The 27,978-nt window shown below is 25.8% G+C and overlaps 3 protein-coding genes across 3 annotated transcripts; 2 read left to right on the top strand and 1 right to left on the bottom strand.

Annotated features, from left to right (window-relative positions):
• Positions 1-245: 245 nt before the first annotated feature.
• Positions 246-3,265, top strand: LOC113553931 (YEATS domain-containing protein 2-like). The gene is made up of 2 exons (XM_026957526.1): positions 246-552; positions 2,402-3,265. Exon 2 carries the CDS (start codon positions 2,428-2,430, stop codon positions 3,220-3,222), a length of 795 nt encoding a protein of 264 aa, XP_026813327.1. The 5' UTR covers positions 246-552; positions 2,402-2,427; the 3' UTR covers positions 3,223-3,265.
• A 7,642-nt stretch (positions 3,266-10,907) lies between these two features.
• On the top strand, positions 10,908-19,270 carry LOC113554838 (bifunctional 3'-phosphoadenosine 5'-phosphosulfate synthase). The gene is made up of 11 exons (XM_026958896.1): positions 10,908-11,110; positions 14,976-15,081; positions 15,167-15,402; positions 15,485-15,623; positions 15,887-16,005; positions 17,245-17,451; positions 17,530-17,757; positions 17,826-18,023; positions 18,082-18,288; positions 18,431-18,707; positions 18,786-19,270. Exons 1-11 carry the CDS (start codon positions 11,063-11,065, stop codon positions 18,881-18,883), a joined length of 1,863 nt encoding a protein of 620 aa, XP_026814697.1. The 5' UTR covers positions 10,908-11,062; the 3' UTR covers positions 18,884-19,270.
• A 1,048-nt stretch (positions 19,271-20,318) lies between these two features.
• LOC113554029 (isovaleryl-CoA dehydrogenase, mitochondrial) lies at positions 20,319-27,907 on the bottom strand. Its single transcript, XM_026957677.1, has 9 exons — positions 27,624-27,907; positions 26,384-26,473; positions 24,890-25,111; positions 24,526-24,687; positions 24,183-24,345; positions 21,595-21,688; positions 21,147-21,237; positions 20,808-20,976; positions 20,319-20,741 (listed from the first exon to the last, which is right to left on the bottom strand). The coding sequence occupies exons 1-9, from the start codon at positions 27,753-27,755 to the stop codon at positions 20,608-20,610; spliced, it is 1,257 nt and encodes a 418-aa protein (XP_026813478.1). The 5' UTR covers positions 27,756-27,907; the 3' UTR covers positions 20,319-20,607.
• Positions 27,908-27,978: the final 71 nt, after the last annotated feature.

The raw sequence follows: 27,978 nt of genomic DNA on the forward strand, positions 1-27,978 counted from the left end.
TACATAATACATGTAGTTTACAAACATAGTCCTTTAATTGTATGTAAAGTAATTATATCTAATATAAGAACTATTATTGTAATTATTATAATCAAATTTAGTAGTAAGTAAGACTAGACTGTTAAGATAAATAAGAAAAAAAGAAAATATCTATGCAGTTATACGTATGTTATCACAATGTAAGAACGAGATTATATCACAGAATATAAACCTTGCCTATCACAGAATTGATAAAATATTTAAAACAGTTTATTTGGATTTTAGAATTGTAATAGGCAAACAGTAAGAAATGTTAGCCCTGAAATAAAATAAAATTTACCACAAAATACAAATTACAATACTATTTTTTCTCTGTGCCATATCGTACTATTAAAACTTAATATTAGGATTTTTTATAATATATTAATACTATCACGTTATAGTTACAATTGTTGTAATTTAGTTTTTTATTTATTGTGGAATTTACAAAAGTTGATACCTACCTAATTAATAAAATGTTAAATGCAAATTCATATTATGATTCTATCTTCAACTCGTAATAATAAACTACAGGTTTGTTTATAATAATTATTTATTTTAGTTTTATAATTTGTATTAAGAGGACGCCATACTCGCATGTGTTGTCTCTTTCTTACTAATGTACATCATAACAAATTTTTGTTCAGTAGAATACATTTTGTGACGTTAGCTTTAATATTAGAGTAAATTTATCTATTATCGAATTTAAAGGTAAGAATATTATCTAGACAATGACATATGCTTTTAATGATATTATTATTTTAAATTGAGTTAAAGCTATGTAAAATATAACAACTTTAAAATGTTCATAACTCACTTTAAAATGATTATATCATTAAAAGCATATGTTATTATAAGTAATTATGATTAAATTTTAACTAGGTGTCTAGAATATGATACAATGTAAATGAATATGACCTTTTTTTGTTGTTACTACTTCCAATAATTAGGTATAGACATATAATAAGTTTAAATATAATATAATTTTTAAATGCTTTTTGGAGTTCTATAGAATTAAGATTGAGTAGAGGTTGTTACTTGATGGTAGCATCGGATTGGTAAGGTATCTACTGAGGCCTACCGAGTTTTAGCATTTTTAATGTTTCGTTATAGCTACTTTACAGCTTAAATAATTCAAATCAATTATATTTTCTACCAATGTTTGTACTAATTTATCACTATAATAAAAAAAAAATATGACCAAATTCTCAAAACCAGTCTATATTTTGAGCTTTCCTCGGTAACTCGTCAAGCCAATCTAGCTCTGCTTGATGAACTAGAACAGTATTTCTCATTCTTTATATTATTGCTATACACTAATAAAATATTTTATACTTTGTGACATTCAGTAAAAAAAATATATATGGATTTTATTTAAGTTTTAATTGATAATGTAAACTGAAAAATAACAAAGAAAACAGATAATATTTTAATCATCGTAGAAACTATACCAAATACCTATTAATTTTAGTAAATTATGTCTAAAATTTTTAAAATGTTGTGTCATTAAATATACTTTGAGACATATTTGGACTTATCAATGAACACACTGGTTGAAAAACTCTATGCTAGGATATCAGTTAAGGGTTTGAAAGGTTTGGAAAGTCAGCTTGATTTGGGAAATTCTTTATTGTTGCTTGGGGGTTGTCAATATTGAATGTTAATTATTTTACACAGTTTTGTTCAAGTAATAAACACAATGCAGACTGGTATCATGAGTTTTTTTACCTTGTCTTCAGTTAATTAATAGGAAGTACTACGACTACCACAAAGAAAACATTCTTATACATATAGTGCAACCAAGTTCAGATGATGACCAGTTAATATGGGACAAAATTGGTTTATTATGCCACATTAGTCATCGTCTTGGTTGCACTATAGTTATTAACTTATAACACTAATGTTTGGTATATGAGAATAATGTAAATACTTATAACTTAATAAATTATAAGTTATTATATACTGGATAATTTGACATGTAAGTTATAGGCATTTTATCATTATATAAATATTCATAATAGAGTAAAGAAATATGAAAGTTTATTTAAAAATAACTTAAATGATTAGTAATTTTTATATATTTTTTTTATTATATAATAGGAGAGGTTTTGGGTCAACTTAAGAAATTCAAATGGAAACCAATACTTTTTTTGCAATCCTAAATTAAAGAAATTTTTTTGGAGTAGTTCAATACTTAAAAGTCAAATTTTGGACAAATAGTTTATGAGTTACATAGGCGCAATTTGAGTTTTAAATTTGGAGGCTATTACAGAATGAAGTGTTATAGGCATACCTCAAAAAATGTTGATCTACTTCTAAAGTTATAGTATAAAATATATAAAATTATAAAATAAATAATAAATAATTATTTTGTTTGTTATAGGGGAATTAGTATTTATTACATTTAAAATGAATTCAACTGAAAAAATTCTGAAAAACTTGAGTGCAGATAAAATGTCTCAAGTTGTTGCAGGTGTGCAAGCAGATTTAGATAATGAAATAATCAAAACAAAACAAACTCTAGATCAAATTGATCAAAATATTTTTACTTGTATCAACAATTTAAAAAAACTTAGAAGAAGTATCATTATATCACATTATGCAAAAATGAAAAATAATGCTGATGGTCATAAAAACAGTCAAAGAGATGCCCTTCTGAAAAACTTGGATTGTGAAGACGAAGCAAAAGATTTGAGTGTATTTATGACAAATCTGAATAGTGTATCGACACAAGCAAAAACTGAACCCATGAGCAACATTGAAGAATTAAGCAAAACCATCTTACAAAATACTTTACCTCCCGCAAACTTTATTCCTAAGACTGGGTTGATAGATTTAACATTTGTTATTGGAAATATTGTTAAAATAAGTGATTCTGAAAATGAAATGAAATACAAATGGACTGTTTATGTTCGCAATGCAGAAGAAGGAGTTGACAATTTGATTTACATTGACAAAGTAACATATTTCTTACATGAATCCTATGAACCTAACCATATTGTAGATGTAATTAAAAAACCATTTTCATTAACAAGACATGGTTGGGGAGAATTTGTAATTCGCTTACGTTTGCACTTCAAAGGGAACATGAATGTTAAAACTGATGTTTACCATAAACTGTGCCTGAATAAAGACATAACAGTTGGTATCCCAATGGTTGCTAAAGAACAAACTGTTAAGTACAAATTATTACTGCACAAATAGAAGTATTTTTTAATGTAGATTTAGACTTTGTAAATTGTGTACATAGAAGTATAATAACTATAATGTATTAAACTATAAAATTATTTTACTTTTAATTGTAATTGTATAAATAAATAAGAAAATCTTATTAAAAACAAAGGTTTATAAATTATTATTTATCTTTGATCCTTCAGTACTTCAATTAAAATTAATTAGTAGGTACTTAATGCGTTAATACCACAGAACAATACTATCTTAATTTTTACCACCAATATCATCTATTACTTAAATTGTGTTATGTCATATCTCTTATAACTTATAAGTCTGCAATATTATTAACTTATTCAAACATAATTTTGACAATAAAAATATTGTAAAAGATTAAAGATAATACTTTTAAATTGAGTACTTCAGCACTCGTAGAATATATTTATTAAATGAAATAATGATGGACTTGGATTTACTTAAATTAAATTAGCTTGAATTAATAATAATAACAATAGTTAAGTACTTAAATAGGTATGGCTTTAATACATACTACATAAAACTTTTCTAGATGATAATACTGTATATTAATACAAGTATGTTGTAGGTATCCTAAATATAATTTATAATAATATATAATTTTTGAAAGAATTATAAAAAAAAAAACTTATATGTTGATCAACTATATTATAGTAACTATAGTGTAATAAATATTAAATAGTCATTGTTTTAATGTATTGACGTCAAAGATTTTATTTAAGTTTCAGAGCACCAAATACGATGTAATGAAGTCTGAATTAAGATCTTAATATATTATCAATGTCAGGTGTGATTAAGTGAAAGTGACTTTTTATACGATAAACCAGTAGCGGCTTGAGTCTTCATAACTCAAGGAGCAAGTTTCTAAACAACCCACCCACCAACTACATTTACTAGGACTAATGTAACATTTTAGGTTCTTCCTTGGTTAAATTGTTCATTAACTTTAACAATTTATGATGTAGATACACTTATTTTTTATTTGAATGATCTATCTTTTGTTATGAATTATGAATAAACCTGTTAAACTTAAAACATTTTGTTACCTAATTTTTGGGTCAGGAGCAGTCGCTCTTAGTATTCTTATAACAAGTCGCCCCTGCCATAAACCTTAATAGTTAATATATTGTCTAGTTCTAGTATAAGGTCTATGGAAATGTCAAATTGTCAACTCTCAATATTATCAAGTATCAACCACGTGGTATCCAAGGTTTATAGATAATATTATCTTTAAACTTTGGTGGTATCAAGAGAACACCTATGACAGTGATATCATTGATATCTTTTATCACGTCGATAGAAATTAAATAGCAGCCATAGTACCTTATTAGTATAAGGTCTATAATAGCAGCTGACGTATCTTATCTATGATATAGAATCATGATAATAGAACGATATTTTCGCACTTCCGTGATACGTTTGTAGTAAGTTCGTATTATAGTACTTTTTTGGTACAGTACTACAAGTGGAATTAACAACTTACTATTGTGCTTAAAGCTTGAGTATAAAAATTTGCCACTACTGTAGTAGTTACAGTGTACTATTACTGAGATTTCTTAACTTATAACTAAAGGTAGTAATTGTTAAATTTACAGTTAATAGTTATTCAATCAAATACTATATACATAATATATAGTATTTGATTCTTGATTACATTTAAAAATGAACCAAAAGCCCGAATCTTCATCTAAATGTCGAACAGTGAGTATCCAGATTTGATAAAAACTAATTATAATATATTACTATAATACTTCAGCATCAACAATGTAAATATAATTAACACTTTAAGAAATGACTACTAATTATTTAAAAATGTTATGATTTATTTTACATTTTCATTTTTATAATAATATAAATTCTTATCTTTGTTTTACACTTTGTTATTATCAATCTACAGTGGTAGATTAGGATCGATTTTTGTTTTGCTAGATCTGAGACATTACATATTTAGGAAATCATGGCTCAGTTTATCGTAGGAAGCTTTTTTAGTGTTGTCATTGGTCTTGATCATCACATTAGTAATGTCACAGTATTTAACATTATGCTTTAGTAGTTGGTTTTTAAAGTTTGGTATTATTATTTTGATTATGAATGATTTTCATTGTTTTAAATCAATTTAAGTACAATTATGTGGTATGGTTATGTCCTTATGGGTATATACTAAACTGGTTATTATCATTTTCCTATGATTTACTGAATTTCATAAAAAAATCATAAAAAAAAAATCACTAATTTATGAGGATTATCCAAATATTCATAGTAGGTACACAAAAATATCTAATTAGTTAATGTATTTATGCGGAAAAATAAATAGAATATTTGTACGTATTGTTTATAATTATACTAAATATTTGATTTAAAATAAATTATTAAAAGCATATTGTTTTATTTTACTATATTATTAGGTTATATCTTATATTTTAGTTAAATAGTAATAAAGTTTGAATTAGTTGCCTTAGATATAAAAAAGAAAATTAATCTGGCCACCCTATGGTAGATATTTATGTATTTTATATTAATATAAACTATGCAACTATTTCATTTATATTAGTTAAGAACTTTATTTAGATATCTACTATCTAGCCATCTAGAAATGTTTAATAAATTGTAATGATAGAGTATTGTATTTACCAATGTTTTTTAAAATAAGTATTTATTGTTATATTTTAAATGTATTATAAAATGTATTAACATATTTTGAATAGATTTGCATTAATATTAAAGAAACCTATCTTATAACTTAATGTTATGATTTTTCAAAATATTATTAATTAAAAAAAATAGTTATTGCCATGGAAAAACCCAGACATATATATTTCATAGATGTATGGTTGGGCTTAAAAAAATATACATATACTTGGGTGACTTACTGACCTATAGTTAATCTTGGAGCTTTTTTTTAAAAAAAAATAAATTATTAAGTTACCTAGGTAAGTGTATTATCCATCCTGCTACAAATGTCTGTGCATACAAGCAATCTATAATTTATGCCATGGCCCATTTGTGGTATACGTGATTGTTTAGGTAATTTAATACAATACTACTTTGTTTATAATACTTGTATAGTTAGATACTTCATAGAATATTATCAAATTGTATTAGGTGTATCTTATTATATGATACTATTAAATTTTTGTTGAAAAATTCTTATTATTAATTTACAAACAAATTATATAATGATGAATAGTTTACTTACAAAATATTACTTTAACATAATTTTTTATTATACCATATGGCAATGACAACACATAGGTTGACAATGTAGGTATTAACAGGTCATGGTTTCAAATAAGTAGACCCTGGCTCAGTGATCCTAGTACCAAAAAAAAAAAAAAATGCCAATCAATTGTGACAAGAAAATTAATTACATTTTTATCTTATAGTCAACAACTATTATACTTTAAGATTAATCATCATAAACTATCTAACAAATATATTTTAAAACAATTGTACAGTAAACTAAAATTTTTCTTAAAATAATAGTTAATAATTTTTTTTTTGGAAAATAGAAAAGTTAGATAAATATAGGGGTTACAAACTACAGTATTAACTAATTTCATTAATTATGATTTATGTTAATTCAAAATATAACATGTGTAAGATTAGTTATGTTGCGATGTCTCAAAGTGATATTCATTGTTATAATAAACAATGGCGTATAGGGGTTCAAACCCCCCCCCTGAAATGTATGGATAGTATGAGCATTGATTTTAATTGTATAATTAATTGAAATTTAAGAAAGGAAATTTTTTTTAACCCCCCCTCCCTTGAAATTAATTTCTTTTTACGCTATTGATGACAAAATTAATTTCTCAACTTTCGTGAAATAATTCCAATTATCCAATTGTAATTTTGAAATTAGAATTTGTACATATCATAATCTCATATACTATCTACTATCTAGTATAATCTCGTATATTATACTCGTCATTATTTTCACAAACTTCAAGGTGAAGTAATGAAAATTGTTTTAATGATATTGGTGATTGGTAGGTGGGTATATTTATATTTTTCTTGCATCCTCATGATTGTATTATATTATATTTTAATTGCTATGGTAAAGCGTCATGCTGTTAACAACCACGCTTTTGATTTCAGTTATTTTTTGACAACGTGTTACTATTGATATTTGATATTGATCATCACTATATATTGTATTATATATCACTATATATTCATCACTGTTCAATTTTTGCGAGAAAAAATCTTTGTAGCTCAATGTCATAATAAAGCCAGTAATGGAATTTTCACGGTACATTAATTCTGTTTCATATTTCGTTATTGTTTACCTTTTCAGTTTTGAATAACGTCCTTGTTGAAAATACAATAAACAATATCTATAGATATCAATATGGAATAATAATAGTAATAACCGATAATAACATACTGACAGTTGATGATGGTACTTAATGTGCTACAAACTCGCTAGGAAATTATACTGTGACTTTAGTGGTTGAACACTTGAACGTTACTTGAACTTGATTTTTTTTTTTCAATTTAATAAATAGATTAATAAACAAAACCTTGGAAGTTGTAACCTCATACCTTGCGGTAGTAAAATTAATTTCCGATAAAAATTGGAGTATATCTCGATGAATAAATATTAAAAAAAAACCAATGAGACACTCAGATTCTCTGAAATGAGCAAAATTGAATAGTACTTTATTTCTTCTATTGTTATAGCTTTAAATATATAGTTCAATACAAAATACAATTAAAAACTAATTAATCATTTTCGTACATCATTGGAACTCTGGAACATTCTATAATAAATGTTTGTTGTATTTTTATTTAATATCGCTAATATTATATACTTATGTATGTTAAATATTTTTTTCTTTGAATAGTATCGTTCTTAACCAATATAAATATATTAATACGTATAAAATTAATCTACAGTTAGTTTACTTCAAGATATTATAATTATGTGTTGTTGATCTACAAATGTAAGCTTACGTATTGGCTTCTTATGTAACTATTATATCACTTCAAAGAATAAGTTAGATTATAGATTATATATACAAGGACGGATCTAGGGTTGGCCTAGCCCCCCCCCCCCCAAAAAAAAAAACTGGTATTCCTAAAATATTATATATTGTTCAAAACAAAATTATAATAAATAACATATACCATTGGCTATTATGAACACATACAAGTGTGTAATTAAGAGTATGTACCTATCATCTATACTATGAGACATAAATAAACTATAACAATATAAAATATAATAACTATTAACATCATACCATAGTATAAGTATTATGACTTAGCCCACCCCCAACCAAGTCTGGATTTACTCAATATTAGTATATTATACTTATCTAATCTTAGGTTTTATAGCCATAGTATTTTTAATTTTATTAGATTTCCTTGTTATTATATCCTTTTATTGTTGATATTTCATTTCCTTTCAGCTATACAAATAATAACATTATAATAATGTATAATCATACTTGATAATCAAGAATAATCAGACTTTATTATAAATTAATATAATCTATATTATTAATAATTTAAAAGTACTTAGGTAGTTGGAACCTAAAGAATTAAAAATCGAGCGCTTAAACCAACCTCTGTTTAAACAACCACAATTACAAAACAGTTAAAGTTTAAATACTATATTTATGACTACTAAGGACTTAGGATTCTAATTTTAAAATTTTAAACTAAGAAATACTACGCTTCTTCTATAAAACGGTGGAACTACACCGTTATATAGCATGAGCTATATGTATCCTGCGCATCTTATGCATCAGTTATCGGGATTTTTAAATGTTTTATTGACTATATAGTTGTATTAAGGCTCTATAATATATATTATATACATTATATAGCTCTCTAGTTGTACTATCATATTGAAAATAATTTTTAATTATTCAATACGACCCTATTTATCTATTCATATCATGATCGTGTTATTTACAAATAACTAAATAAAGATAAACATATATTACAATTTATAATATTTTCTATTGTATATATTACATAATCCTATCTTGGTCAAAAGTTTAATATTGTAAAAAAACAACATGCAAACACAGATTAAGTTCTTACCTTTAATTTGATAATAGATTAATTCACTGTAATGTTGAAATTAATAATACAAAATTGGTTTTGGTGAACGATACGTATGTTTGTAGTATGAAGACAATTTATTATGCGTGCGTGATGCCCATTTAAATCAGGAAAAACAAGGTAATGAAGGTAAAAGCGATTTAAGATATTTTAGAAAATGTTGACATTAAATTGCGATTGCCATTCTATAATCTTTTGTATACAATATATTAACCATTGTATATTTGAATGTGTATTAAAATGTTTATTTATCAATCTTATTTACTGAATTATTGATGTGTTCATTATCATAATCATAATTGGGTAATAAATTAGTCAAATTCTGATTGTATGCGTCTGTACTCCTGTACCTATTACCTAGGTATTAAAATTATTTGACATTTTCGTTTACACACTAGACACTGTAGTATGAATTTTAGAGTTTGGCCTTGAATATTATTAATAGAGAATAATATATATAATAAATTAATAGATGATGCTCATCTTTCATCATTCATCGCAAATACCATTAAGACAGGAAATTATAGTCTGGTAGTATAAACGACATATTCCGGTTATTACTACGTTGTGTTTTTCTTATTTTTATTATTTTCCATTAATATTCATACTAGCAAACCAATTGTTTAAAATTACAATCGCTATAGAGTTTGGTGATACATATTATTATTATTGATATTAATTAAAACAATTTTATTGCTATTCCTTTTTTTAAATTTTCATAGAGATTAATTATTAATTATAAATAATAATTATGATACCTATTACAGATATTATAAAAAGTACTGCATTAATATATTGTATAATTAATAATTATAATACATGTATTATCTAATACTTCATAGATTAGCCAGTTTTCGCCAATTCGCATTATATACTGGGTTGCAAACATGCGTAACATGTTAAGTTTTCTACGACTATGTTTGTAGAAAGTTAACAAGATAATTATACAGTTAATATTAATACATGTCAACTCACAAATATTCAAATTATTTTATTCATTATTCAGTATCATCTTAAGCAGCAATATAATTTTCATAAAATAAATGAAAAACTATTAAAACCAAACCATTAGTTTTGGTACAATATTTCTATATATTGTAGACATATAGGTGACTATAGTAAGTTTAGAAATAATTTTGAGATCGTTTATACATCCCAGAAAAATTTCCAATTTAAATTAATGGTCCATGATGCATTAATATTACATTAAACAATAAAGGTTATTGTTTGGTCCTGATAAATAAGTTTAAACAGCTTTAATATTTGGTTAACTTTAGTGCTAAAAATAAAAAAAGTGATAACTGATTAGCTAGGATAAGCATCCCATTTAGTTATGCAACATACATTTACAAAGTATATGTATTAGTTTGTATAGACTAGGTATTATTGATAACAATTTGAATTTTTTTTTTTAATTATTCAAATACTTAACGAAAAGTTATATCCAGAAAAAAATTCTTTAAATTGTCATTGGTTTCTGTATTGCGGAGGCGAAAGCAACATTTTTCGCACGAGATCATAATTGGGCGATGGAGGTCAGCGTATAGAGGGGGTTCCTCTGTTCTCAGCAGTCCGTTAGATATCCTAGTGTTCCGGTCTTTTTCTGATCAATTGGAAAATCACGCTCGTTGAGCTGACAACCAAATAACTTGCTCTCTTATTTTTAATATTATTTTATTTTGTAACTTACAACTTTACTTTTTCTCACGTTTACTTATAAATTGGTTTTTGTTCATAAAGAATTTATTATTTTTAATTAAAAATGTCAGTTAACACAAGGACCAAAGCGGTTCGTGGTCCAAGCAGAAGTGTATGTATACTATGCATTATCTTTACTAAATATTTTGTATTTATAAATGTATAGTTTTATTTGAATTAATTAGTAAATTACTTACCTAAATGTACAGTTTTTACATTTTTTTTTTTAAATATTCATTATTTAATTATTTCTATAAATTAGCTAAATTAGCTCAAAATTAATACATTTTTAGTGTGATCGTAGTCTATATATTTATTATATAGGTAGACATGCGTAAAGCTATACTATGAAATTTTACATTATCTCCCTAAATGTTTGATCGCATTGCTAAACGCTTAGACTTTATTTATACTTAAAAATTAAAATATTTTAACTATATAAAGTGTATTGCTTATTTACTTTATATTTTTATTCAATCGTTTTTATTTTACAGGCTTTTTATATAGCCTATAATAAATCTACAATAAAACTAAACAAATTATATTAAACAAAATATTTATTATTTTTTTAATAACGATAAACGATTTAGTAGTTAATACTCAAGTCGAAAACGATTACACAATAAACATAATACATATTTTAACTTAAATAGCTAGACGAGCATTATTAATTAACGTTTTAGTATCACTATTATGTTATAAAACTATAGATAGGTATATATTATTTTATTTCCCTGTAAATTTTCTAATAGTTAAAGTGCGTATTTAAAAACAATATTTTAATTTGGTACCAATATTAAAGTAATATTTTTGTAAAACAATCATATGATTGAAGGTCATATTTGGCTTTCACTGGAGAAAGTAGCTTAATATACGAGTTTCATAGTACAGTCATTAGGCTGGATTTGCTTCCTATCCTAATGAATAGTTTCGTAATAACACTTCCGTATCATCATCAAAAGTATCTCATAATCATGTGCAAGTTTTTATATAAACATAAATATGTTGTGAACACTTTCAACATAATATATATTATAATGCAATGATTGCAATGTATTATTTATAGGATGTGTTATATAATACAGAGATGTATTTAGGAATTTTGCGCCCTATATAAGAAAAAATAAACACGTATCGTATTTATTGTATTACATCAAAATGCTCTCCAAAATTTAAAATTTACTGCCGGGGCCCGAGCCCCCCTTAAATACGTCACTGATAATATAATAATATTTAATATTAAAATGTTATTATTTCTCTTGTACTGTAATTCCATATTATAAAATTCCACTGTGTTCATAAATATTACTTTTACGCAGTGTAAAAACGTGTATAATAAGTGGATAATTGTCAATTTTAAATAATAAAAAAAAAAATTAAATCTTTATACGTGTATTATTATCAACTTATGTTTAGTTTTTAGAGCCATAGCCTATAAGTATTATTTATTTGTATAATATTATATTATATGTATATATATACCAAAGATTAAAATTGTTTTTAATTAACAATACGTTATACCCGTATTTATTATCCCCATCTTATAGATACGTACAACATGTCAATATGATAAATTTTAGACTAAGAATAATTGATTTTAATTTGTAATTTTTAGTAATAAAACGCATTTATCTATAATAAAATTTAAAAGTAAGAATAAAACCTCATGTAGGCTTTTTTTTTTTAATTTTGAAACAAGTTAAAAGCATTTTAATATAGTATATTCAATATTGCTTCGAAATTAAAAAAAAATTTATGATATTCTTACTTTCAAATTAAAATGGATTATTCTGAACATAGATAATAATAATAGTAATTTTTCGTATTGTGCATATGTAAGACTGATACATGCGGGTATAACGACGTAACGTCCTATCATTGAATATAATTTATAAATAAATATTTATTACCAATGGTCCTATTAATGAAAATCAAAAAACGATAAACTCAATAAAAACGATAATAATTAAAAATATATGTATATATTTATCGAAATTAGAAACAATAATTAAACCATTTTCATTATTACTTAAATGTATGCATATAATAAAAAATATTATATTGGTTAGGTACATCAGAGTAAACTATTTCTCCAGACGTACCTACCTAGTACCTATTACGTATTTGAGTTTTTTTAGTCTCAACTTACTTCTTTGTTAAGTACCTACCTAACCATTTATTTTATGTCTCCGGATATATATGTATATTTAATCAATAATCTACCAAAAACCAAAATAACAATATAATACATAAAAATAAAATCATAAAAAGTTTATTTAAAAACAAAAACTGTTCAGTATTATAGTAACAAACAGATTATTTACAACTTAAATACTAAAAATTGTATTAAACGATTAGGGGAAAAAATTATTTTTTGATGATTAAAGTTAATCTTAATTAATCTCTTTAAGCCTATTTACACATGCAATGATTCAAAGCATAGACACAAATACATACCTATTTATTAGTTATTACCATTTTTTATAAATAATTTACAATTTACATTCCTGTTACAGTGTTACCCATCAATTTTTATGTAGGTACCTATAATCTATATGGCTATATTAGTTATATTTAGAGAGAAATTATGTTTTTATCTATTCATAAAAATAAAACTATTGAGCAACTTTTAATCATTTATATTGTAAATGTTTGTATTTATCTAGTTGTTTTTTGCATTAAGTATTTAAAGCATAAAGGGGACGTCATACCTGCATGTTTTGTCTTCGTCTGACTAACGTTCAATATAGAAAATTTGCGTAAAGCAGAATCCGTTTTATACTGTTAGCTTTAATATTAGTCAATTGACTTATTATCAAACTTAAAAGATAGAATAATATTTAGACATCACATAGGCCTTTTATTGATATTTTAATTTTAAAGTGAGTTATGAGAATTTTAAAATTTTAATATTTTAATTTTGTACAACTATAATTCAATTTAAAATTCGGGTATAGCAGAAACCTACGGGTATCCAACTAGAAATTCTGCCAAATAGACTTCCGGACTTGGCCTTTGGTCCTACTCCCAAACGCCAAACGAACAAAAAAATTTAAATTTAAATACCAATAAAAGCCTACGTGATGTCTTAAATAATATTCTTACATATTTTAAGTTGTATAGTAAGTAAATTTACCCTACTATTAAGAGGACGTTATACATGCATGTGTTCTCTCTGTCTTATTAATATACATGTACTATGTACATCATGTCATCATAGCAAATTTGTGTTCAGTAAAACAAACTTTGTGATTTTAGCTTTAATATTAGAGTAAATTTACCTATTATCAAATTTAAAAGTCAGAATATTATCTAAAAAATGACGTATGCTTTTATTGATATTATCATTTTAAAGTGTGTTATAGCTATGTAAAATATTATAACTTTAAAATGTTCATAACTCACTTTAAAATGATAATATCAATAAAAGTTTATGTCATTTTCTGGATAATATTCTGACCTTTAAATTTGATAATAGGTAAATTTACTCTAATATTAAAGCTAACATAACAAAATGTGTTCTGCTGAATGTAAATTTTTTATGATGTACATTAGTAAGACAAATACAACACGTGCGAGTTAAAGTAAACAGCATAAAGTAGATTCTGCTGAACTCGAATTTGTTTGTTTCGGTGTACGTTAGTGAAATGAAGACAACATATTATGCTTTTAACAAATGAAGGCTTTTTACGGTTATTACTTTATTAGCTAGAAAAATAGAAACATTTTGTCTGGTTGTAAAAGCTATATATTTGCAGCAATACTTTCTAAACTAAAATTGTTTTAGGATTGTTTCCATGCATAGCTTCCACGCGGAGGCATTTGCAAATCGCTGTACTTTATGTTTTTTATATGTGATTAACAACTTGATAAGTACATATTAAAATAGTTATTATTATTGAAAAAAAAAATTATATTATATAATTATTGAAAACTATGATATTTTTTTTAATACAAAAGACAAAATAAATTTTCAGGTAGCGACCAATGTCACCGTTCAGAAACATCACGTTTCTCGGGATAAACGTGGACAAGTTCTTGGCAATGTGCGGGGATTCCGTGGTTGTACCGTTTGGTTTACAGGTCAGTACGGCTAATAAACGTTTATGTAAATTATTTTTTTTTATGTTTTTTATATATAAAGTCAATAAAATCAAATATTATTTAGGATTATCCGGTGCCGGTAAGACGTCCGTGTCCTTCGAATTGGAAGCGTATTTAGTCGCCAGAGGAATACCAGCTTACGGATTGGACGGCGACAATATGCGAACAGGATTAAACAGAGATCTGGGATTTAGCCCCGCCGATCGAGAGGAGAATATTAGGCGCGTGGCTGAAGTGGCCAAATTGTTCGCGGACAGTGGTGTTGTTACATTGTGCAGTTTTGTGTCTCCATTCCAACAAGTGAGCGGCTGGTGTAAAACCAATGTACCTACAAATATTACAACAGGTGGTTTTGACAAACGGTGTTTTTGTTATGATGTAGGACAGAGAAATGGCCAGAAAGATACACAAAGAAGCTGATTTACCATTTTTCGAGGTGTTTGTCGATGCACCTTTAAGTGTGTGCGAAGAACGTGACGTCAAAGGTCTTTATAAAAAGGCCAGAGCTGGTCATATTAAAGGTAATCAATTATTTTATTTTTTAAAGGCATAAAATTATATGTATAATTTGTATGAATGCTGTTTAGTATTTTAGTACTTAATTATTATATGTTATTTATTTATTTTATATAAAATGAGCTATTATTTATACATTATATTGTTTTAGGTATACTATAATCAGTAATCACTAACAACTTAGTGAAAGACTCATTATTTTAATAGAAATTATAATGAGTTGTACTTAAACAAGCAATTTAAGAAGTAAAAACATTTTAATTTTTAGGATTTACTGGAGTTGACCAGGTGTATGAAAAACCAGACTCCCCAGAATTAGTTCTTAAAACAGTTCATTTATCCATAGAAGAGAGTACTATGCAAGTAGTACAAATGCTTGAAGAAAATGTGAGTTATTATGTTACATATAATAATATATGATATTATTATTTATTATATACATAGTAATAAAGTTTTAACTGTTATAAAGTCTTGAAGAATCAACCATGTTAGGCTGTTTAGGCTATAGACTGTGTCACCAAATTTTGTAAAGCGGTAACAAAAAACATAAAGTTTACACAAAATATTATTTTGATGTTGAAACATTATTTTAAAAACACAAGTACGAGTTATTTGAATGTATTATGGTATTATGAAATAATATCAATATTATGTGTTCAAAATATACTGCAGTTGTAGTTATATATATTACATTATTCATGTATTCATGGTTAGTTGCAGCCCGTAAAGGAATACTAGAATCTGTATCTGAATTTAAATTTATAACTGGTATTATTTGCATATGATGTGGGGAAAATTTCCAATAATTGACAACAGGTCAATTATTATTATCATCTTATATTTATTTAAACTATATAGTTAATATATTTATTATTTTACATTGAAAGTATTAAAAATGAATTAACAAATCAGAAAACTGCAAAATCAAAATCATAATATAAAACAATAATATGAAGAGAATGAATATATTATAATATGTAATATTTTATTATTTATTTAGTAAATATAATTTTAATTTATTAATGATAATTTTTAAAGTATATAATACCTTTTTTTACAAAACACTTTTTGGAGTAAAATATCAATATGTAGAATTGTGACTAATACATTATAGTCTTTGGGCGGTAAAACCGTTGAATCCTTAAACCTGAGAATACCATTAAACATGTGTCTTTTTGGTATTTTACAATGGTACATTCAAAATATCTAAGTTGTCTCAGAAAGAAACTTATTTAATATTTGGCTTTTAACTCATATATGAGACAATAAACTGAATAAACACACTATGTAATATGTATATAAAATACATTGTATTTTATTTAATTTTTTTTAAATTAAATTCACCAATGAAAATTTATTAGAATATGATTTCATTTGCTATAATATTAAAGTGATGATACTGTTATGGAAATTAAACATTAAATGGAATTTGTAAGAGATGTATTATTCCACCTTATTATATTAGATTAAAAAGATATATAGAAATAAAATAAAAGGTATTATGATAAATTGATTAATGTATTAGATATTATATTATTAAGTATTTAGAATAAACAACATCTTAAAGATAATACTAAAACCCTATTGCTTGTTTTTTTGTTTTAATTTTAAATATTTTCTTTTTAGGAAATAATTCCTCTCCAAATGAATCGTGATATTGACCGCGTACCTGAACTATTTGTCCCAGAAAATGCAATTGAAAAAACTAAATCCGAAGCACTATTACTTCCTCGACTTGACATTGGAAAGATAGACACACAATGGGTACAAGTATTGGCTGAAGGCTGGGCAGCTCCACTTGGTGGTTTCATGAACGAAGAAGAATATTTACAAGTATACAATAACAATTTTCCTATGAGATTATAAAACATTAAAGTATTGTTACTTATAGACTATTATTACTATTTTTAGACTTTGCATTTCAATAGTTTTAGCGAAGATGTTAATCAATCTATACCTATTGTTTTGCCCATATCCACTGATAAAAAGGAACAATTGTTTGGCTGTGAAGAAATTGCTTTATGGTATAATTCAAAACCAATAGCAATACTTCGTAAACCATCATTCTATCCCCACCGTAAAGAAGAACGAGTATGTCGTCAATTTGGAACATCGCATCCCAATCATCCTTACATAAAAGTAAATTATTTTTAAGTGCTTATAGTCAAATTGATATTTAATATTTAATTTAAATTTTTATTTTTTAGACAATTTATGAAAGTGGTGATTGGTTGGTTGGTGGTAACTTAGACGTCATAGAAAGAATCTTGTGGAATGATGGTTTGGATGATATTCGTTTCACACCAAATGAACTCCGTGCTAAATGGAGAGAAATGAAAGCAGATGCAATATTTGCTTTCCAACTTCGAAACCCAATACATAATGGCCATGCACTATTAATGCAGGTTTGTATTATGATTTATTTATTAATTACTATATTTAATGTATTAAATGATTAATTAGGACACTAAGAAAAAACTTCTGGAACGCGGATACAAAAAACCGGTTTTACTGTTACATCCTCTTGGTGGCTGGACAAAAGATGATGATGTTCCACTTCACGTGAGAATTCTTCAACACAAAGCTGTACTTAGAGATGGAATTTTAGATCCAGAAGCTACTGTTTTGGCTATTTTTCCAGCACCTATGAATTATGCTGGGCCTACAGAGGTATAATTTCTTAAACATAAAATACATAATTTCTTTTTTAATTAAATATTTTTTTTATTAACTTTGTTTTGTTATTAAATATTATATTTACCATAATTATGTAGGTATGTTGGATTATATATTTTAAAATTTGATTTTTTAGGTGCAATGGCATGCAAAAGCTCGCATGTCTGCAGGAGCAAACTTTTACATTGTAGGTAGGGATCCAGCAGGAGTTCCACATCCAGATACTAACATATCAGGTGATTTATTTGATCCCACTCATGGTGCACGTGTGTTGACTATGGCACCAGGTCTGTCAGACTTAGAAATTATTCCCTTTCGTGTAGCAGCCTATGATAAAACAAAAAAAGCCATGGACTTTTATGATTCTGCACGACACAATGATTTCAATTTCATTTCTGGCACGAAAATGAGAGGTATATATTTTTGTTGTAAACATTTAAACCGATCTAATCTCACCTAGAAATTTGTATACAACCCAATTGTATTTTAAGGTCTAGCCAAAGATGGCATTGAACCACCTGCTGGGTTCATGGCGTCTTCAGCCTGGGAAGTACTGGCCAGCTATTACAAATCATTGAACAAACTTTGAATAAGATTTTATTTATTTATATTTGTCCATAGTAGACGGTGGACATTCCTATTTTAATTAACTAACAATCCCTCCATTCCTTTTTAAATTTCTTTACTTCTATGTATGTGAATTATTTTAATTTTTTTTGTTATTGTATTTATTATTATTTTGGTGCGTTGAATAATATATTGGTAGTATGTAGAATAGCTTTTTATTATTGTTATACTATACTATTATATATATTATAATAATAATTTTAAAAACAAAAATATTTGAAAAATGACAGTAGTAAATTTAATTTTGTTAGTTTAATTACAGCCATAGAACTAAAATTACTAAAGTGAATAACAATTACTTAATTGTATAACTTATAATTTCTATTTATTGTAATAAACAATTAAAGAACCAAAGTGTACACTCCTATTCATATTTACTATTAGTCTTAGATATATATTATATTTTATAAATTAGTTGTTTTTAAAAAGCAATTTCTAATATTATTCTATGGCTATTAATTACAAAATTGATATTAATGGCTTAATTTATGTGTTACCATTGTTAAACATTTTAATTTTAATTTAAATATATATTTTATTTCTAAATGTTTTATTGATGTGTATTTTATAGGAAAAAAAATAGTCATCTAGTTCTTTAACCAACCAAATATATTATATTTAGTTATAATATATTAGTATATTATGTCATACTATTTTGCATAATATGATTCAGTGCAAGATTTACCATTACTCTCTCTCCCCAGTAAAAATATGAATAATCAAAAAATAATATATATATTCCTATTTGATATTTTATATTTAATTTTAATTACATTATATAAATATTATGTACCTATCCAATATATATTGCATATTTTTCCAATTTCACCTCCTATAACTTTTTATTTTTGCTAATGAGTCTAATGGATGTGTAAAATTTGAATTTTTATAATAATTCATCTTATACAAAAAACGATTTTGCGTAGAGATGGTATTTTATAAACTATGGACAGTATATTTTATATAAGATCATCATTATGAAGAGCTAAAATAATAAATTAATATTATGTTTATAATACTTTTATGTTTTAAACAATTATAAAGAGACTTACTATAATAGTATAATAGATTCTAGGTAACTAAGATATAGATACAGGGATCGGAATGAACCGGAACGCAATGGAACACAGTTCTGGTTCGTCACTCGTTTAAATACATATAACCTTCCAATTCAAAAAAAAATTAATTTTAGCATCCAGCTTCAATGAAAGTTGAAAGTTTAATGTTTTAAAAATAATATCTATAATTATGTATCATAGAAAACTTGCAAATAATTTAAATGTGAAAAGAATACGTATAGGTAGATACTGTAAATATACAATAAAATGTTACTTATATAAATAAGAGGTAATTATTAGGTATGTAGGTACCTAGAATAATAATAAAATATACTGTAGTTGTGTATAAATAATACATATAATTTATATTATAACTTATAATACAATTTGCAAATATATAAACAATTAAATCAAAATCATACAAATGTTCTTATAATATATAAACAGCATGGGTCTCTACATTAGCTATAGCTAGATACCTACAACGTGTGTTTAAGATTATAAAACAATCATAATAATTAAATTAATTTATAACATACACAAAAAAAAAACAATTATAACGTGATAAATATATGATCTGTTAAGATCGTATTAAATCAATAACAATTAATAAAATTAATAACAAGTTTTAAGAATATTCTTTATTTAGCGATCTACCAATAATTAGTCTTCTGATTTCGCTGGTACCTGCGCCAATTTCATATAATTTGGCATCTCTCAAAAGTCTGCCTGACGCATAATCGTTTATAAACCCATTTCCACCTATTAAGTCAGTACAAAAAAATACATAACGAATTAACTTAGCGAAAGTAAAAGTATGATACTTACCTAAACATTGTATGGTATCCAATGCCATTTTAACCGAATTTTCAGCAGAAAAAAGTATCACTCCAGCACAGTCTTTACTGCAAATGTGACCTTTATCGCAAGCCCTACTTACATTGTACAGATAATTCCTAGTAGCACTCAATATTGTATACATATCGGCAATTTTAGCCTGAAATTAAAAAAAAATATATAAATATCAAGTAGATATAAATTTTATAATATATTATATTAATTGATCTATATAGACATCATACGATATATACCACCTGTTTATTATAACAATAAAGAAAATATGTTTAGGTTATTTTAATATTTAACATTAATCGAAGACGTATCTACCTGAATCAATTGAAACTCTCCAATTTTAGTATCAAACTGTTTTCTAGAATGTACGTAATCAAATGTCAGGTCTATACACGCTTGCATTAATCTAAAATGTAGAATTTTAGACATTGTAAAAATAAAAAATATAATTCATATACGTATATGCAGGGCCGGATCTAGTATATTTTTTACCCGGGAAAAAGTATAAAATTAGCGCCCTCTCATAATTCAGCCCCCCTATATTATGCCGCTAACCACTGCTATTTGATAATTTGACGCCCTCCAACGGCTCCAACCAAGACTTCCGGGGCAAGTTCCACGGTTCATCTCTCCTCTAGATCTAGCTCTACATATATGCATAATGTATATATAATAAACGAAAAAAGTGCAAAAGTACACCAGGACTCAATAATTCAACAACAACAAAAATATAACAAATATGTGATTTTAATCCAATTTATACCCGACAGGCCCGGCACTAAGCACCATTCGTTCCAAGTCTAGTCCGGACATTAAAACGTATACACCTTTATTTTCCTCGCCTAACACATTTTCAACTGAAAAATAAAAAAATATATCAGATAATTAATATAATATTGAATCTGTGATTCGTTATATTATGTAGGTATTCATAGTTATATATTTGCGGGGATCTTAGCTAATGAATAATGACTAATAAATACTTAGTCTATAGGTTTTTAAATTTTAATATTTTGTATAATCATAATTTACTTAAAAATTAAAATATCAAAAAATAGAGAATTCAGATAATGTTTTTATATAATTCTAATATTCTAATTTGGAAATAGGTAAATTTGCTTTAATATTTAAGCCAATAATAAAAAACTGGTTCCGCTGAACTCAAATTTGATATATTTAACGTTTGTAAGACGGAGCACGGAGACAAGTACGGAGGAGCATTCTTGTAAAGTTATAAATAATAAAATATAAGTACGTCAAAAGTGATATTTAATAGTTAAATTTTTATTAATACTGTTTATTTAAAACTTTATAATGCATGATATTATGCTGTATCAATTAAATACCATTTTATATTTGTATGTATATACTATATAGTTAAGTTTTATTACTGTAAATTTACCTATAGCTATTCATGCTATTCTATACTTATATAGGCGTAAATTGGGGGGCTTAGGCCCACTATATTTTTTAAAGTTTTTCAAGAAATTTAAGGTTATTTATTAGAGAAAATTATAAAATGTAAAACGTAGTTCCTAATCAGGATATCCGATAGATATGTGTTATATGTGAACATTTAAGCTTCATGTATGAATTTTGTAATGTACATTTATAATAAAATTAAAATGATTGAGCTATACGTTATAATATTTTATAACGACAACGATAAAAAGTTATGTATTATATTTTATATGCCGTTAAGTAAATAATTTTGAAGTTTTTATGTACATCTTATATAATAAATGTTACAATAAAATTGTAAAATTTATATGTAGGGGTACCCTACGGGGTGAAACCCTCCGCGGGCCTGTTCTATGTTTATAATTTTAGCAGTCTCCCTTCTAACAAGGCAAATTTACGCCTATGTATACTTTGCCTTACAGATGTTTATAACAATAAATTAATAACACTTCTCGTTCGTCATTTAAATGATTAGCACAATAGGTTAGATATAATAAATACAAATTATAGGTACCTATTTAATATTATTGCTATTGTATAGTAAAATAAATTCATAAATAAAAGTTTGTACAAATTTGATGCAAACAATAGGTATATGGGTATGCGGTAGGATGATAATATAATGTATTATATTTGCTTAAATTATTTATAAATTAAGTAGATAAGATAATAGATATAACATATTGTTAAAATATAGTTTTAGAACTATTAAATAAACGTTTTAAGATCAGAATATAAATTATAATATACCTATTTACTTTTATAACAAAATATTTATTAGTTTATGATTTTATCGTACTTATGTAAAGTTATAACCAGGGCTCGGATTTTATATCATTTGCTAATTATTATAGGATACAGATAAAATTAGCAGAGTGAGCTATAAATTTGTTTTATGCAACAGGGACTCCAAATATGAAATTTTACAATGCTATTTTTTGCATATTTGAAGTATTTTAGGTTCTTAGTGCTATTTTTTACTAATTTGTATAATATAATATTTTATTTTGTATTTTCATAAATCTAGTTTATATTATGTGGTATAAAATTATAAAAATGTCATTTATTTTAATTTTTTTTTTTTGAATACATAATATGAAAAATACCCACATTGTTGTTCATATTAAGGTCTATTTTTAAATAGTTCGGCGTATTGGTATATCGAACAGTAATTAAAAATGTAAGCAAACAGTAGTTTTTAATTAATTATAAATGTATCTATTAATTCATAAATATAATAGTTAGTTAATAAATATAAGTTTTTTTTAATTACGACCAAAATACATTTTTATTTTTGCTATTTTTCATGTTTTTAGGGCATATTATAGAGCTTATTTTAAGATCTTTTAAGTCATATTATAATTTATAGCGCATATTTCATTTATTTTTAGTGCTATACAATCCGAGCCCTGGTTATAACTTATGTCTATAGTGTCTATACCATCTAATACTGAACAATGTGAATTTAATTATATATTAGTATTCTTAGCGTAATTTCTATACGTAATAAAATATTAATTTCTAGCTTTATATTATTTATATGCATGTTTTTAATTATTTTGTGGTTTACTGCGTGTATAATTTTATTTATTGTAATAATTATTGCCAAAATAAAATGTTGTTACAGGATATTTCAACTACAACAAAAATGATTTATAAATGTAAATTTTTATAGTTTTATTTTTAAATTTATAAATTTATAAAAATAAATATTATTTATTACTAGTGCTCGGTGCCCCGGTATGTTATATTAAATAAAAAAAACTACATTTAAATTAATATAATAGTGTAAAAAATATTTTTTTGTTTTATCGTATTATGATAGTCGAAGGGCCTTTATATTAATTTGCCTCCACCCCCCGAAAAACCTTGAGATGGCCCTATACTTACCAGGTACTTTGCAATCTTGGAAAATAAGTTCACAAGTGTTAGAACCTCTCATACCAAGTTTATCGAGTTTTGGGCCAGTAGTGAACCCTTCAAATGATTTCTCAATTATAAACGCAGTAATACCATGCTGTTTTTTAATATCTGGATTCGTTCTAGCGTAGACCTATAAAATATAATTTTTAATCGCGATTAATAATGATTATTATAAATTATTTTGTGTTTACACATGTACAAATGTCAAATATTATGATAAATTTAGATTTGTTTTAATCCTTTTGGGAATTTAACAAACCAATATTTTCATACTAATTTTTAATTTATATAATTAAATAAAAATATATACCACTAGCACGTCAGCGTCTGGTCCATTCGTGATCCAAAATTTACTACCATTTAGAATATAATGAGATCCTTTTCGTTCTGCTTTCAACTTCATAGAAACTACGTCAGAACCCGAACCGTGTTCAGACATTGCCAGCGCTCCAACAGCTTGGCCATTGCATAACTTTAATTCAAATCAAAAAATATTGATTAAAATTTTAAATTATAATCCAAATAATACGGAGTGCGTAGTTATATACGTATATGATATGATTAGTGGTATTATATTATTAATGCACGTAAAGGTCCTACTTAAATTCTTGATTTATGTTTAAAATATGTATAATAATTGTATACTTGTATATGGTATGATAATAGGTACAAACCGATGGTAAGTATTTGACCTTTTGTTCATGGGTACCGTTCAATCGAATCTGATTCATACACAAGTTAGTGTTGGCTGCGTAGCTCAGGCCCACAGATCCGCTGGCTCTAGTAATCTCTTCCATAGCAATGACATGGTCAGTATAACTGCCTCCAGTACCTCCGTATTCTATCGGAATGGTTATGCCTAGGAGACCAAGCGATCCCAATTCCAGCCAACATTTCTGTCAAAAATTTGACAATAATAAATGATCGTGTATTCATGCATGAGTATTTACATGTAAATATTTTATACTTGACTTAGATATATTATACGTAAGCAAGTCATTTAATTACCTAGCTAGTACGCACCGTCTTTTGCAATATTAAGAATAATATATACCCATCCGCTTTAATAGATCCCTCAAAAAAGTATTTTAAACAAATATATTATATTATTAATACAATTATAATTAGATAGAAGGTTACATTTTTGTTAAAATGCTATAGGGATGATCCAAAACTGATTTTCTGGGAATCTAAATTCTAATAATCTAAAAATTGCAAGAAATAATTCCATTCGAGTTTGAACAATTATATTCACAAAACTTAAACATGGAATCAGTGTCGAATTTATATATATAAGCTATACAAGCTATAGCTCAGGGCCTCCTCTGTCTTGGGGGCGGGGGGACCAAAAAAATTGTTCAAGTGAACATTTGTCATATTCTATATGACATATATAATCGTTATAGATGGGACCCCGGCCAACACAAAAAAAAAAATTATTCACACAAAATAGATCAACTCTGAGAAATATTTTGTGTGTTGAATATTATTATTATGAGAATCACCTATCAATTACTAAAAATATTGTTTTAAACACACGTTTTTTATTGATGTTTAAAACATGTACTTTAAACGTTTAAAACAAAATCAATACGGGTTTTTTCTAATGTTTTAAACATAACAATCCTCACAATCCTGTCTGAAATTACCTTAGCAAATTTAAATACAAACGCAATTGGTACACTGACCCGAACAAAAATTTTGTTTTAGGTACAATTGATCCATGCCCATTTAAAAATATTTAATAAAATAACAACGCGAATTCATTATAATAAGGTTTTATACTTCCATATATTATACATACTATCATAGGCGCAAATAGGGGGGCGCTTAAGGGGTATTAGCACCCCCGATTTGAAAAGTAGCACCCTAAAATATTTTTTTTATACTATTACAATCGGTAACTATTCAACACTATGCCCGGAAAATGAAGAGATTAAGCACCTTCAGTTTTTTTTATTGAAATTGCGTCTATGCGCACTATATATCACAATCTTATTAGTTATTGTGTACAATGTGTACGTACTTGTTTGCGAGAATAAGCACAACGAGAAAAATATTAATTGCCTATATTACATGTTCAGTTCTACAAAATAGGTATGTACAGACGATAATATATATTATGTATATTAATATATTATATTTTATGAATTCGTGCAATAAATTACCCTCAGATCATTGAACGTGTTAGTCTTGTCTATTTCAGCCGCTTTCGTTGCTATCTCTCTCTGAGCATAATCAAAAACGGTTTTACGTAACTGAAAATAAACAAAATTAGTTAAATGTAATTTCTTCAATCTTGTATTTTGATTTTAAAGTTATAAAATAGTCGTATTTTTTAGTTATATAAATATTAGATATTTATATAGTATAGTTATACATTAATATATCTCAATAATCAATATATTATGTTGTAATTTATATTTGTTAATTATCGTGGATTTACTTGTCCCTAAATTCCAATAGTTAATGTTGATTGTCATTATTGATTAATATTATACGATTCACTATTTATTTTATGATAAATATTGGTATTTATATAATGGCATTATGTCAACAATATGAATTCGTAATTAGCTTTACTTATATGGCGGAAATCCATTACAATTTTAGGGAGGCTTAACAAATACTTGGTGAAGGCTAAGACTTAGTCCCCTTCATTTCCGCCTATGGCTATAGGTACCTAACTTAGTAAGAAATCGAGTTAATTATGTATCTATAGTGTCTACACTATTGTCTTTGTCTGTTCTTAATATTATGTAATTAATTTATAATAATTATATAATATTATTAATTATTATGATACAATCGCTTATAGATTATATTAAATCGCAATAAACTTAGACCAGTTAAATTTACCTACCTTATTATTTTTAAATTTAAAGACTCATAGTATTATAGTAGATAGGAACCTAGGTAATTGTATTTTAACTTTTAAGTAAATAGTTAAGTAAGCATTCTTATTAGTTTTGTCTAAACGTATTGTAAGATTATATAATGTTATTATACAGAGATGTAGTTATCGTTTATTTATTAATTATTATAATAAATTCAATATTTTACGAAGAAATGAAGTCCTTAGAAAATTAAATTTATTCTTTAGTAATAACTCATAATATTAATTATTAATAAAATATTGGTATTTTATATTTACCTACCTACTTAGGACAATAGTTATAACCGTAATAAGCACATTTGCACATTATTATATTATAGTTTTTAATTACTAATAATTAGGTATTTTATTGAAAATATACGGTGGTACCTACCTCTGAGTTGCTACATTTTCAGATTAGTACCTATTACTGGCTATTAACATTGATTATAGATTAGACTATATTCTATAATCAATGCTAATAAGTACCTCTACTTATAAAAATGTCGACCGATTTAAAATAAATATTTTACCTGAATTTGTTCATCATTGAGGTTAAACAAAATATCATCGATTGGATAGTGTGACAGAGACCTACGTGCAATTGTTCGGTGGCAAGAGCGTGTAAATAAAAAGCTGCCGAAGCGAACTATTGAGTTATTCATATTTTCGGCGTTTTAATGCGTGTATGTGAGTTTAAATTAAAAAAGTAAAAAATACATTAATCTAGGTCTGTATATTATTTTATAAATAACATACTATATGAGTTATAGGCTTGTTATAATCAATTAATGGATATATAGGTACATCGCTCATATCGTATAGATTATTTAAACTGAAAGTGTTTACCTACATGGCTACACTCTACCTCTCAGCCTACAGTGAAAT

This window comes from Rhopalosiphum maidis, chromosome 2, assembly GCF_003676215.2.
Source record: "Rhopalosiphum maidis isolate BTI-1 chromosome 2, ASM367621v3, whole genome shotgun sequence".
Classification (NCBI taxonomy): domain Eukaryota; kingdom Metazoa; phylum Arthropoda; class Insecta; order Hemiptera; family Aphididae; genus Rhopalosiphum; species Rhopalosiphum maidis.